Source organism: Aphis gossypii, chromosome 1 (assembly GCF_020184175.1).
Source record: "Aphis gossypii isolate Hap1 chromosome 1, ASM2018417v2, whole genome shotgun sequence".
Classification (NCBI taxonomy): domain Eukaryota; kingdom Metazoa; phylum Arthropoda; class Insecta; order Hemiptera; family Aphididae; genus Aphis; species Aphis gossypii.
Genome location: NC_065530.1, coordinates 20804056 through 20820037, shown reverse-complemented (window position 1 = coordinate 20820037; position 15982 = coordinate 20804056). Strand labels below are relative to the sequence as shown.

Genomic DNA, 15982 nt, shown 5'->3' with positions numbered 1-15982 from the left:
TAAGAGAGAATAAAATTATTTTATCAAAAAAATAAGCGTTATTAATCCATATAATACCGTTATTATGGCGATTGAATTTAATTAATTCAAACCAAATTTAAACTTTATACATTTTAATAGAACAGACAAAATGTGAACGACAGATTGGATAATTTAATATTAAAATCGATTAATCTAATAATAGTTTTCGTTGTGAAGAAAATATTTTTAAAGTTGAATACTAAGATAAAACTTTTGTTTATTATTATACAATTGATAATTATCTGAAAAATAGTTCGTTAATTTCATTACGCTTTCTCCGTTAATTTGATATTTTGCATAGATGTTCAAATTTCAAATGTCTATCTTAATTTTTTAATTAAAACAAATAACCAAAATTTTAAACAACTACATTCTAATTTAAAGATGAATAATGTTCAATAGATTAAAATTCAATGATGTATATTACAAATTTGACTATAGTTAAATGGCAAATTATTATGACGAATTACACAAATAATAGTAAACTACTATACAGTTATGTATACATACATATTAAAGTAAATATATACCTAAGTAAGAAAACCTTTTTCTTACTTGCAAATATTTTATACTAAAATAATTAAATAATTAATATTAATCCAAAAATTAGCCTACACAAGCGTAATACCTAATAATTTTTAAATTATTTGTTTGTTTTAAAGTCATTAAATTATCAATAAACTATGTTTATTTGACTCTTTAGAGTTCTATAGATTTACATAATTAATAAACACTCAGAATTCACTGAAAACTATTTGCAAAAATCATAATTTAAAATAATTATTCTGCAACACTGAATTAATATTATGTTTTTGTATTATTTCCATTAAATAAAGCAAGTAAAAAAAAAAAAAAAAAAGAAAAATTATTATTTTTCATTTTCATTTTATTTGTAGCTTATGCACAGAGATAATAACTGAGATAAATGTGGAATGCGCACACATCAGACAAATAACACTGTTAATTTTGACGGATACGTACACTTGACATGTATTAATAGTTGTAACAAACAAATATAATACAGGTGCCGTAGTATAAATTGAAGGAATAATTAATGTATGCGAGTTAGAGTAGTATAAGAGAATATTATAAACGAAGAAATAAATTTCTGAGAAAAAAATCTGTCATAATTGTATTTATATAGTATACTATAAGAATTAGTTAGAGTCAAGGTAAATGGGTTTTTCGATATATTATCTCTAACTCTTTTCCTTGAACCCTTATTCCATCGCTGTATCTCTTTCAATACACTCAATATCTCTGTCTATTACTCTCCTAATTTAATATTTATGGGTGTATTATGAATGGGTTCACGGATTACTGAATTTAGTTGGAAGGAGTTTAAGATGGTACTCTTACTCAAATTAATGGTATTTGATGATTATTATTATACCTCAAGATCATTTCAGATTAAATATACTGAATTGAAATTACCAAGTAATTTATTTTTATTTTACTAAAATATATAACTCGTAAATCAAATAACCCTATTATTTTATCTATTTAAATAATCAGCGCTTTAGTTGTATTCGTTATAAGTACGTAAACATATTAACTTAACCTTAATTTTGTTATTCTATTTGAACTAATTTCAAAAGGTTTTTAAAATGTTGAATGATATACAAATATAGGTATTCAAGGTTATTATATAAACATATATATGTTTAAGCTAGATTAAAATTAGATTATTAAGATTGATTATTAGATTGATTTGGATTGATTATTCTTACTAACATGTTTTTTTTTAATTTAAAAAATAAAAATTTTATAACGATATAAAATGTATTTATGATAATTATTTAATTATTAATTATTCAAATAAATTTAAACTTTAGTTTTAAATACCGTTGTAGTTATTAAAATAAAAATATAATTTATTCAAATTAATATGAAAAATAAGATAAATGACCTCAATGTTATTAAATATAATCGACAATTCGTGAATATAATATATTTTGCATTTTAATATGATGATAAAAACAATTAAAAAAATTCTCGAAATATAATTATGAAAAATATTTTTTAACGAAATAATAATAATCGATACAACCTTAACTTATTATGTAGGTAATATTAATGGATACCACTTGATATTTTTATATCAAAGTTATGATTTTCTACAATTTATATAATTCATTATTGATCCAGAAACAAAAATATTTGAGTATTTATCAATGAAACTGTTGGTTTACTATAGAAATCAAATTAAATCGAAACAATAGACGTATTAACTTATTAAAATTTAATAATTGATCGGACTTTATTTGACAGATACTGAATGTTATATTTTATTACTTTATTATTTTCGGTAGGTACCGATTTTGTTTTGAATAAACCTGATTTAAACGTTATACAACATTTACAATATTTACATACATATAATAACTTAAATAATTTAAAAAACTTTTTTTTTATTATTATTCTTTATTCATCCTATTAAAGTAAACTGCAGTTTAATTTTTTTTAAAACAAATCGATTTATGCTGATCATAAATTAATATTATTATCATTACAGACGCGTTTTAGACATCATAACAAATATTTATGTTTATAATCAGAACATATAAAAATGCATTTTATTGATTTATATTGTTGGTATCAAAGTAAATTAGGTACAAAATAATTTATCAAGCATGCACAAGTCAAATTGTTTCATAAAAATATAATGAATTCATCCAAATTCTGATTTTTAAATTTTTAAATAGACATAAAGACTATATTTTTTTTAAATCTTGAGAATGTATGCTCTACTCTTTTCAAAGGTAAAGTGTACAAAATAAATATTACAACTGTTACATTGTATTCAGGTCCAGTATAAACTCTACTTTTCTCACTGGAACATTGTACTCATAACATAGTGTATACAAAGATATAAAAAACATAAATATTGAAATATTGTCCCGTGGAAATGCAAACTTCTGTTTTTTTTTTTTTTTTTGTAAATTAATTAGTGAATCATTTTTTTTTTTTTTTTTTTGAAAATCTTTGTATACTTAAATTATAATTCAAACCATTTTTTTCAGTTATCATAATGTTAATAATAGAGAAAATAATCCTTTTTTTTATAACAATTTAAAATAGATGTAATATTAAACATAGTGCTTACTGTACTTTTTACAAACTATTATTTTTCATAGATTAATATAAATCAGTAATGTTATCAGATTACCATAGGTAGGCATTATATTTTTCATACATAATATTATTGAATTTTTTGTAATAATTATTATTTATTATTCTTATAATACAAAATTAAATAACTAAAAAACTAATCATTCAAATTTTGATTTTGAAAATTATAGTACATTTACCACTGAATAGTTTACAATATAAAAAGTTGGTTTTCATTTAAAAATAAAAATTATGTCTCCACAAGATACTCTTTACTAGTCCAAAAAATCTCAAGAATTTTAAAATATCATGTTTAAGTATATTAAAAATTCCAAAAATCATAATTCTGAGGACTGTAATATCTATTGAATAAATATAAAAAGTGTGAGTATATTTTATGAAATTTTCTGTAGACAAAACAATACTTATTTTTATGCCAATTTTCTAAAAAATCTAATATAAGATAATAAATAACTATTATCTATATATTTCACAATGGTATTATTTAAAATTTAAAGACTAATCTAGTTAATAATCTCATGCAGTACACTATTTTATCAAGTCCCAAGTTAGTAAATTAATAAAATATTTAATTAAATACTACTTATTGAACAACAATAATTAATTTGCCTTATTCCTAAACAAATTCTGATTTAGTTTTTTTTTTTTATATATATAAAATATACTATTTTATACAATTCTGAATTAAATAGATAATCAAAATAATTTATCTTGCTCATTTTTTTATTTTATATACTTATACAAATGATAATTTCTCTGTTTTATGGATTTATCAAACACTGAATAAATATTGATGATATTTATATTTATAAATTAATAAATGTTATGAAAATGCGAGTAAAAAAGACTAAATAATGCTTATGTGTTTAATGTTTATGCATGTTTATTTTGTTCTATATGTGGCTGAATTTAGTTTTATTCTTATTTATTTACTCATAAGTCATAGGTAAATATATATAATTGTAAATTAGTGAGTCATTAGAATTTATTTATTTAATATACTCACAATTTTACACACTTTTACATAACAATTACCAAGTATAAAAATCATCAAGATAGTATGCCCTCAATAACCAATAGTTGCATTTAACAATAACTTTGATGCAGTTGAAATTGAGTCAAAAACAAAAATTATGATTCTAAAACGATCATTGTTTGCAAAATCAACTAAAAGAGCAAGGACAATAAACCGATTGAGAACTTCTCAAATAAGCAATGAAGAAGATTGTCTACGATTTGTTCAATCACAAGAACCAGAATAACGAGTACAACACGTAGAAAGAGTTCAATAGTTTGTTTACAAGTTGCTCAATCTCGACAATCTGGTCATGTTGATTTGGATGTTTGTTCATTTTAATATGATGTCAATTATGATTACAGTTTGTATCCAAATGTATATATCGAAATGAATAATATTTGTAGATATGGCATTGATCACAATTTTAAGAACAAAAAACGAAGAATGCTTTGCAAAAATGATAAAATTATGTAATATTTTTTTAATTCACTGTCTGAACCAATTTTTTATCATTGTATTTTGAAAACTCGGTTGATTTTAAAATATTCATAACTATAATTTTGCGTTATAAATAACATAATTTGGAGCTAACAAAGTCATTCATAACATATAATTCTTCAAAATTTAAGAATATAATATAATCTATCGTCTAATAAAAACAATAATAACAGTTATTATATACTTTTTTTTTTATAAATCTATATTTATTGAAATAATATATATGCTCAATAGATTAGTGATATTATTTAATTTCATTCACCAAACATATTATAACAAGTTTATAAAACATTTTCAATCGGTAACTCATTCTGAAAGTTGTTTATAACTTTTATTGACGACTTATCTGCGAATAATTGTGAAATACAAATTCTAGCCAATAAAACACCAGTTGGACACTATATCGTACGCATTTTTATACTTAAAATTAACTTTTCTTAATGCAAAGTAAAATGTATATAAAGCCCGTTTTATTATAAATATATTTATTTTTTACAACACAATATCTAATACTAAAGATTATTTTTCGGATCGGATGACAATTAGTATTTATTATTATAATAAATGGATGTATTTTAGTGAAAAAAATATACACCTACATATTATTGTATAGACTTTCAGAGATGTCGTACATGCTGTACAGTTACGTATTATTGAATAAATTATATCATACCCATGTATTTCTATACAACTCCCCAGGGGAGTCTATCTTCTTAAAATTAATCACATAAATTTAAAGTAAATCTAAATCGATTAGAATTTACATGACTATATCAACTTACCTATTATTTTTTTTTTTTTTACGATGAAACTTAAACATCTTTTTTTATTCTATTTATTCTATAAATGTAGTAATTAGTCGATAAGTTATTAAAGTTATATCGGTAACGAATTAATACCACGCAATTAAAATTAGATTAAAAAAATTACCATTTTTTTTTTTTTTTTTTAGTTTAGTTTAGTTTGGGTAGTTTACGAACGTTGCTTAATTTCAAACCCTTTTTTCCTCTCAAAATAAATTACTACAACGATACTATGTATTATTCCAGAATATCGACACGAAACGATGCATGACATTAACCGTGTCAAGAAGTCAGCAAATGTTATCATTCATACTATCGAGTGTATGCGTGGGAGCCCGTGTTTGTGTGTGTATATCGTATAAGTAAAGGGTTTCTTATTGAATATGGATTAGTCTAGACAGTTGTGTGTACACATTGGTCACGCATAACACACGTGCACGGCCGACAAAACTGTGACGATCGCTGTGTGTTTTCCGATGATGTACCGACCTCGTCGTTTTCCTGTGCACCCGTCGCACGTTATTTCGACGACTCAATCTTCTTCGGGGTGGATATTAACGGCGGGTCATGTAAAACAACTGTCGCAAATAAACGGCAATAAACCGTCCCATCCAACAGTACAAAGGCCCACAACGGTTATTACTACTTTATATATATATATATGATCTACGTTGAGACATTTTTCCCGCTGTGAGAGAGTTAATTTATAATAAACTCATACGGGATGACGTGACTATCCACAGACGTTGGATCACGAAAACTTTCCCGAAACATTGTTGTTAATATAGGTATACGTTAAAGTTGTTCATGTTGATGGATTATTACTATAATATTATAATATGCATAGATAACGTAATAAATATAACGATATAATCAATATGTGTACACGAGTATTACAGTGATATTATCCGTACAACGATATAGTATAATATTACTGTGTAAATACACACGTTGTTACGACATTTTCAATTGTATTAGTAATTAAATGACTATTTAAAGAAATACTTTTAGCAACTGTTTTGTTTAAGACATTTTTTTTAATGTATAATTCCTTTTATGAACAGTATAAATTAAAAACATAATATTATGATATAGTTCAATTATGATATTCATATACTTAATTAATTAAATAGGTAATTATATTAAGCGAAACAAAATAAAATTACTATACTTATATTGTAATAATCAATAACATACTTGGCAGTGAAAAAACTGTTTATATAATTAAAATATATAATCGTATTATATAATATCAAATTGATAATAAAAATAATAAGTAGCGTTTATAGTTTTTACTATATTCATACAATTTTAATAATTATTATTTCTAAAACTGTGTAGAAATTATATACATTTTTTTTTTTATATATATTTTTAAACTGATATGATAATGTATTGGAGTGTTATAGAATCAAAAATCTAACACCCATCGATATCTATATTTTTTCTATAATTACTGGTCCATCAATTATCGGCAGCTAATACTGACTTAGTACACCACGGTAACACATAAAGAAGACGTTAAAATACATATACTGAACTAAACCGACTGTCAATTGGATGATTTGTGTCATCCAACAGACTACAGAAAATTATTATAATAGGGAATTATTATTCGAACTCAATAAAATGTCCATACTATTTATATATCCATAATAATTCTTCAGTATAAATAAACATATTTAGTATTTGATTAATTTATTAAACGGCATTGTATGAATCTACAAAAACAATATCTCCACACTGGACGCACCACTTCAGGAATTTGCTTTCAATGTTTTATGTGAAACATTTTGAATATAAAATAATTTACTAATTAGTATATTCTAAATATAAGACAAAAAGTAAAATAATAATCGTCTTAAAATAATGTTCCAACAACCAATTAAAATACTACCTATACCTAATATTATACTAAATAATAAATACAACAGAAATAATCTGTTTAGTTTTTTTGCTAATGAGATATTTATCTTATTATATAATAATATCTACAACCAGTTTGGCTCTACACCCGAAAATCTGTGTGTTTTTGGGAAAGTTGAAAAAAGTTAAAATAGTCCAAAACACCCTTTCAGTGAGCATATTTTTCATAGTCGTACTGTAGTTAAAGGTAAACATTTGTGTAAAATGGAATATTTCCAAGTCAGATCTAAAATATATCATAATGACCATAATAAAAAAAAAAAAAAAAAAAAAAACAGGATTCTTTACCAAAAATGTATACGATAGAACAAATTGACATATTTTCAAGCTGACACCTCATTAATTTTACCTATAAATACTCAACCAGAATGGTTTAGACTTTTTTTATTATATCCATGTAATATACTTAAAATATGTGCTTTTTTATGAAAACGATGCGTTAAATTACAAATCGACAGCAGCTGTATTTTTTATATTTATACTTTATTATATTTAAATTATCTATAATATACCAGTAACTTAATCATAGTTCTAAGAATACCCTATTTTCGAGTTTCTCCTTGGAAAACCAAAACTAATAATCAAATTTATAGTTTTGACATAATTTAAAGTGATCTGCAACAAATTGCATCAAAACTTTTTAATAATTTATATTGCATTATTTTTTAATTTACTCATTATACTAAAATTAGTATACATTTAAAATATCAATTGAAATTTATATATTTGCCATCATTATATACGTATATGACGATAAATATATTTTAGTAATAAGTGTTAAAAACGAAATCTATATAAATTATTTGTTAGGCCATCAAATGTAAATTTTAATGTCAGAAACATGACTAAATAAACTGAAAACGGTACATTCGTGTAATTCTGTTGCAAGCTAAAATAAACAAATATTAAACATGTTCAAAAAGCAATAACTTTGTGACATTTAAACTTTTATTATGAGTTTAAAAGAGTATTTCAAAGTATTATACGTTTGCAATCAATAACTTTTGTACATATCTGTTTCAGTAAAAAATATAATGTCTTATAAAAAATATAAAATATACTTAAAATTTCGTATTATCCACATACTATAATAATATAATAAAATGCTTTAAAATTAGTTCAGGGCTTAGAAGATATTGTGTATTTCCATTATTTTTATCAATAACTTCTTGGATAAATGTATATTAAATTCAAAAAATAAAAATGTTTTGAACTATAGTATGTTGCACTTAACTTAATCCAACCCTATAGACGTATTAATTTAATTTATTCTTATAATTGAAAAAAAAATCTTTTATATTCTTAACAATATAGATTTTAATTTTACAATTACCGATGTACTTAATATTATTATATTATAGTAAACATATTTAATAATAAGATGTTTATATTCGCTCTAATAAAAACAATTTTTTTTAGAAATCGATAATTTACAAACAATTTGTTAAATTGTTTTATACAATTAATACTTAAGTTGTAATGTTAGTATTAAAAAATTCTAGTGAAAAATAAGTGTATTATTTTTATGGAAGAAAAATATTTAAAACGATTGGTATAAATAATTAATAGTTTATTTGATTAAAGGACCAAATTGCCAGTCAAATCAACTGCAATAAAATTATAACGGAGTTGAATTTTTCAAGAAATATTTTAATGAAAATATTTTCTGTACTTTTACCACCTTGGTAATATTTAATGAGGTCAAAAATGTTTTTAGCACTACGCCATTACACTTATGTTGACATCTTTGCATAAAATATTATACAACATTGCTTCGATTATTTTATACTCGTAAATTAATAATTATATAACACGCCTGCTAATGTAGTATTTTATAACATTAAAAAAGATTGTGCTAGTACATTATTTTAAAATTAGCAACTAACACTTAAACCAAACTAATTAAAAAACGAAAATCAATTAATCCTGTTTTACATTAAATTTTTCATTTTATTTATTTATTGAAACGTAAATATGCAAGATGTTGTAAATGTTTTGGAATTTTCAATTCAATTGTTTTATTGTTTATTTGTTTATATAATATTAAATGATGATTATACGTGCTGAAAAATACATAATAATCTAATATAAAGATAATATATTTACAAGTAGTCTAACTGTTAAATTTTGATTGATAATAATATAGTTTAATATTAACGTTCATTTCGAGATTTTAAGATATTTGTTATTTATACAATATCGTATATGCAAGAGTGTAAGCTGAAGTATATTTTTCTACTCTTCTGACATCCATCTGAATCTAATCTGCGTTGTTTGTTTTTAATTTTGTTAGATCGAATATCCAAGGAAAAATGCTCACCAACAGAGAAATATTGAACAAACAAAAGAGTACAAATGTGTATTTGTGTATTTTGTATTGTTAGAGTATGAAAAAAAACATACATATTCAATATACTATATTATGTATTTGGAATTCATGTAATTCATAATGATTTAAATAAATTACAAATTTTAGAAAGCAAATTAATTTAATGTAAATAGTTGTACATAGTACTATTTCCAAACAATCTTTACCATGATTCTAATTTGGTGTCTGATTTTTATATTTTAATTTTAAAATTGTATTCAACATCTGTCATTATTTTCAATGTTTAATAATTTATTTTCAATAATATTATTATTACAGATATTCTTAATATAATATATATTTTACTTAATTTTTTCTATAAGATATTTTTAGATAATAATTGAATTAAAACAATAGTACACGTTAAAATATTTTTACGTTACTGAACTTTATTATATCGAAATGATAAATCAGTTGTTTCGTTAAAAATTCTTATATATACATTTTTTTTTGCAAGATTTTGTTAAGCAGTTAACTTGTTTCAATTTAATGATATCATAAAAAGTGAATTAATAATTGTATTTTAAATAAAATTCAATCAAATACTACAATAGTGATTTTATTATATATTATATATTAAAACATTTTTCAACATGTTAATAGTATAATGAACCTCGCCCCTATATAATATTTGCCCTAATATACTTTTCTTACATGTAATATCAATTGACTAAAATGTAAAAGCTTAAACTTTTAAAATGACACTTACCTCACATTTTGGATATCGTTCAGGCACCCTCTTGACTTTCCAACCAAGCAAAGGTGGTATGCAAATGACGCCACTAAATATCCATACAAAACCGATCATGACCATTGCTCGGGCTGGTGTCCGTTTCTTCAAATAGTCGACGGCCTGCGTTATGGACCAGTACCTATCTAGGGCTATCAAACACAAGTTCATGATAGACGCGGTGCATAGAAGCACGTCGAGTGCGGCGTGTATGTCACACCACCAGTCGCCAAATATCCAATAGCCCATTAATTCGTTAGCCAATGAGAATGGCATGACGATTATGCCCAGGAAGAAGTCAGCCACGGCCAGGCTGGCGATGAACCAGTTTTGCACGTTTTTCAGTGCTTTTTCTGTCACGATGGCAATGATGACCAACATATTACCCACAACAACAACGATCATGAGCATGATAACAACGACTGAAGCGATAACTATTTCCGGTATTGAGTACGTTGACGGGTAAACAGATTCGAAAATGTAATACGTTCGATTTGGGTCCATCGTGACATTGGTATCGTTTAGGTAACCTGTGCCATTCTGGTCCATCAGGAGCCCATACTCGTTCTGGTCGATTTTGAATACCATGCCCGACAGGCTGGATAAGTTTTCAGCCACGTCTAGTGATTCCATTTTGGCACCAGTGGCAGTGGATTAATCCAACCAAACAAAAAAAGTAGGTATATAAATGCTATGGCTGTCGATAGCGTAGGAAAAGGGAGAGGATGGTGATACTGTCTAGGTGGTCACTGAGGACCTCACCCGTTGGTAGACTATGTTGTCGACGGTAGTCTGTCGCCAATAGTCAAATTTCCTCCACGTTTGCTGGCCCGTCGGAGGTCTCTTTCTCCGAAAGTCCTTCCACCAAATAAAACTCATGACCCGTTTGCGTTTTCAAATCTGGATGGTCTCTGGAAAACAGAAAAACGAACAAAATAAGTTCACATGAAACATATTGTATTATAACTAGGTGATACGAGTAAAGCCTTTTGCTAACCCTCTCGGCTTTCGCGACAGGAAAACGTGGCTTAAACCATGGCATTAAGTCCACGTCACGTTTCTCTCCTAACGCCTAATGGCTAACGAGAATATTTAAATAGATTACCGATCCTTGGAGACAATTCTGGTGTACAGGCGCAGTATGTTATTCGACTAAGCGAATAAACTAAATTCTATGGCTTGTTGGATAAACTTATAATCAATTATAATTTGATACTTTGTAATTGAAATTTTATCTCTATTAATACGAAATCTTTACGGTTATTATTTTGTATCTACATACCTTCAATTATCAATAAACTTTAGTCTATACTAATTTTATCTTATGTTATTGTAATTAAAATTTAACAATGTATATTATTCTTCAAGAATATATAAAAATATTTGCAAAATAACTAACCATTTAAACTTTTGAGTTACTTTAAAAATTATAAGTGTTCATAATTATTAATATTGATTTTCTAAAAAATATATTGAAGTACAAATTAATATTAAATAAATTAATGTATTTTAACAAATATAAAATATATTATTCTAACCAAACTAATAAAATGTGCGTCGTTAAAATAGTTTTATACATAGTATTTCATAGACATTTTGTATCTACACTTTTATATCCATTACCCATATATATCTATATTGTAGCTACAGCAAAAATAAAGATTTTTTCTAATTATTAAGTATCATAATACAATTAAAAGTCAAGAAAATAATATTTAAATTGATTTTCACAACCTTAATAAATCATAAAGGAATGTTATTTAAATTATATTGAGTATAATTATATTATTTTTAAAAAAAATTAGTTCGTGTAAATTAAATTATTTTTTTCTATTGCATTTTATATGTGTTATTTTATTTCATATAGTTCAATACTATTTTATTAAATTTTCAATTATCGCATTAAAATAATTTAAAGAGCAACTATTAACTGATAGGTGACTAAGTTAGACTGGTTTAAAAATTCAGATATAGTTTCTCAAGAATGTCTGGTATAGAAAAATACAACAATCAATATTTTTTTATTATTTATTAATTATTGTTAATCATTCATCGTTACATATTTTACATCCTATTTACCGACATATTTTGTCTTCATTACAACCTATAACACAAGGATTGATAACAATAAGAAACAATTCTATAATCTCGCGTGAGATATTAATTATATTAAATATACCTACCTACTGCATATAAATATATAAATTACATCACATTTTGAGTACTTTTCCACAGGCTTATAATATGTTGAATGAAACAACGGTCCTGCCATATAATTATTTTAATAGGGCACTCAACAACATTTCTGTATATGACTAAGTGCGTCATTAGACGATGAAATCATAAACTGGAATTTGATATTCAACCAAGCCAAACACGTGAATATTAAATTACATTTCAACTCTTTAACAAAGGAAAGTAACTGAGTATGGTGCGCAAATATTTTTAATAGTTATTTATACTTGGACACAATAAAAACAAAATTAAATCCAACTGATTTCATTAATAAATTAGTCAAGTCTGAGGTTCGTCATAATGTATAATGGTTTGCACAGGTAGGTTATGCTACAAACATACTGATTATACTCTTTATAGGTAGGTTGTACTGATATTTTATTCATAAATACTTAACAAATATTTGTTCTAGGTATATTATTATTTGGAAAAAGGTGCATACAACGTAAGAAAATCAAAATTGATTATCAAAAAATGATTTAATTCAACTGCAATTTGAAACAGTATATCATTGTCCGTTGAATAGAAAGAGAAAAATCTAAGATACGTTATGTAGGTACTTATTTATGTATTTTAAATTAAGACTTTCAATGATTACAATTATGTTAACTTGGAAACTCAATTGTATTTAAATGATAAATTACATTCACACAATGATAAAAAATTATAATAATTTTCATTTTGCATAAAAATTCATAATAACAAATGATATGATTGGATATTAAGTTTTCACATAAACAGTTATGAACTTATTTCATAAATTTGTAAATGTTTTAAATTTGAAAATACTTTTACAATCGTTATTATTATATTTGAATCCGATATCATAAATATTTTAATTGTAATACTTGATTTGTATTTGTGTTTTGATTTGGAACAACCTGAATCATATAAATTAATTGAAATATAATTTAATAGTAAAAAAAATGTAAATATGTTTTAAGTATATATAATAACTAATGATAAAAAAGTTAGAAATCCGATGTTAAAATGTATAGTAATTAATATGGATATGGAAATATTATTGAAAGTTATCTTGGTTCTAATACCGTTTGAATGATTTTTCATGATCTCAAGAAATTCGAATAAAAACGAACTAGAAGCGTGAAAAAAATTAATCGGTAACAAATTAATGTATTTATGCATTTTAACATATTTGTCTATTTTTATAATAAAAATACTAATAATTATTTTAAACCCATTACATTTAAACATTAAAAAATTCTATTTTTATAAAATGCGAGACTTTTTTAAATTTTATGATATGGATTATTTTTAAATATGTTTATTTTAAAATGATGAGCAATCAATAAAGTATACATAATAAATGTACTGGTTTATTAAGCATAAAAATATAAAATGCATATTATAAAATTTCAATCGTAAATATAAATTATATGTTTAGTTTTTACGACACGCGTTAAAACATACTTGACTTAACTACTATCAAATAACTGTTGATATTAATAAAGAATAAAACAAAATTATTACAACCTACACCTATTTTGATATATTATTACTTGTTTATAAATTATATACCTACATAATTATAAACATAGTAGTATCAACTCTCAGGATTGGATTAAAAAAAAAACAGATTGTAATTACATGTTTTAATAAGAAAACATTTTTATAATTTATTGCTTGAAAGGTAGACATTTTTTTTAAAACAATTATTGGTTACCTGTGGTAAGATCAGAAAATTGTTTCATTAATTAATTTATTTTTTTAATTATGGCTATTTTCTATACTATTAATTATTCAATATTTTTCAAATGTAAATTTCTGAATTTGAATTACTTTTAAGCCTTTATTGCAAATAATAGGTAATACAATAAATTACTAAATTGTATACATTTTTTCACTATCTAAAAATAGTATCGTAACAATTAATATTATTATCTAGGAATCATAATATAGTATTGGTTGTGATATGTTATAACTTAAAAATATTAAGACTATATATATGTGTAATATAAACGTATAAATAAAGTATTTATACATATATATTCAAACATCCATTTTGTATAGTAAATTAAAAATACATAAATGTCAAATTTGAAAACTCCAATGGTATTTACGTGTTTTTCTAGTTTGATATCATAAAAATTTTACAACGGGATCAACATGTTTTTTATCATTACTTTTCAATTAAATACTTGAAAATTAGGAAATTAAATGAGAAATAAGGAAATGTCCCTAAAGAATTAATATGTGCACTAAATATTTTCGAAATTATATTTATTTGTCTAAATAATCATCTAGAGTACAATAACGCTATTAAATTTACAAATCATTTCGTTTAATTTTTGTAATAGAAGTTTTCGATCAATAACACTTAATTTAAACACGCCTACATTATTTTGATGGACAGATGCTACAATTTTGTATTCACATGTAGCTATGCGGGTGTATCGGTCGACCATTTCTTTATTGCGCATTAAAACCATTGAACCACAGCCAGGTATCTGCAGAGTTCACTGTTTATGGCAGATACGGGCATAATATTATATCGTGGTCATTTTATTGTTCACACAATAGTCTGGTTTATTGTACACAATATATTGTTATTTACTTAACAATATTAATTTTCTCATACATGACTATTGATTAATAATATTGCAAAATTATAACATCTAAGAAAACCATTTTATAATCGTAAAACTCAAAATTAAGTAATCGTTACCTAAACTAAATAGGTACGATTCAATAAAAAAATATTATTTTAACAGACCGATATAGTATACGTAGGTAAATGTAAAGTATTTTTTTTAGTAAATAATTATAATTCTAAATGTTTATAGTGATTAGAAATTAGAAAAAAGACAAATATTGACAAATGAATAATTGATTATTGCAAAATTATTAATAACTAGTGATATTTTAAATTTTAATATTTAATTGATCTTGATCAAATTCGTAGAGATTACTGAAATATAAATAAAATTGTTTAAACCATTTATCATTTTAATTTAGGACAGAACTATCTTACTAATATTTGTATTTATCATCAGAATCATTTGATAATTAAGATTCATGAGCTTCCATTTCTGATATTTGTTTTGAGAATTTATATTTTTAATTTTATGTAGGTACCAATTCAAATGAGTAGGTCTTTATTTATTTGATATTTTTCGATAAAATTCTTGGCAGGGTATAATTTTTAAATTATTTTAATTACTAATATAGATTTTAAAGTATTGATGCATAAATTATTTCATGTCAAATAACTATTTTTTCATCAAAATATT

At 23.9% G+C, this 15982-nt stretch overlaps 1 protein-coding gene across 1 annotated transcript in view; it reads right to left on the bottom strand.

Moving 5' to 3' along the window:
• Positions 1–15982, bottom strand: part of LOC114121299 (probable G-protein coupled receptor No18) — a 137103-nt gene that overhangs the window by 94047 nt on the left and 27074 nt on the right. Inside the window, exon 2 of the mRNA XM_050198582.1 lies at positions 10476–11407. Within this exon, the coding sequence (XP_050054539.1) occupies positions 10476–11129 (654 nt within the window). The 5' untranslated portion in view covers positions 11130–11407. The remainder of the gene's footprint in view (positions 1–10475; positions 11408–15982) is intronic.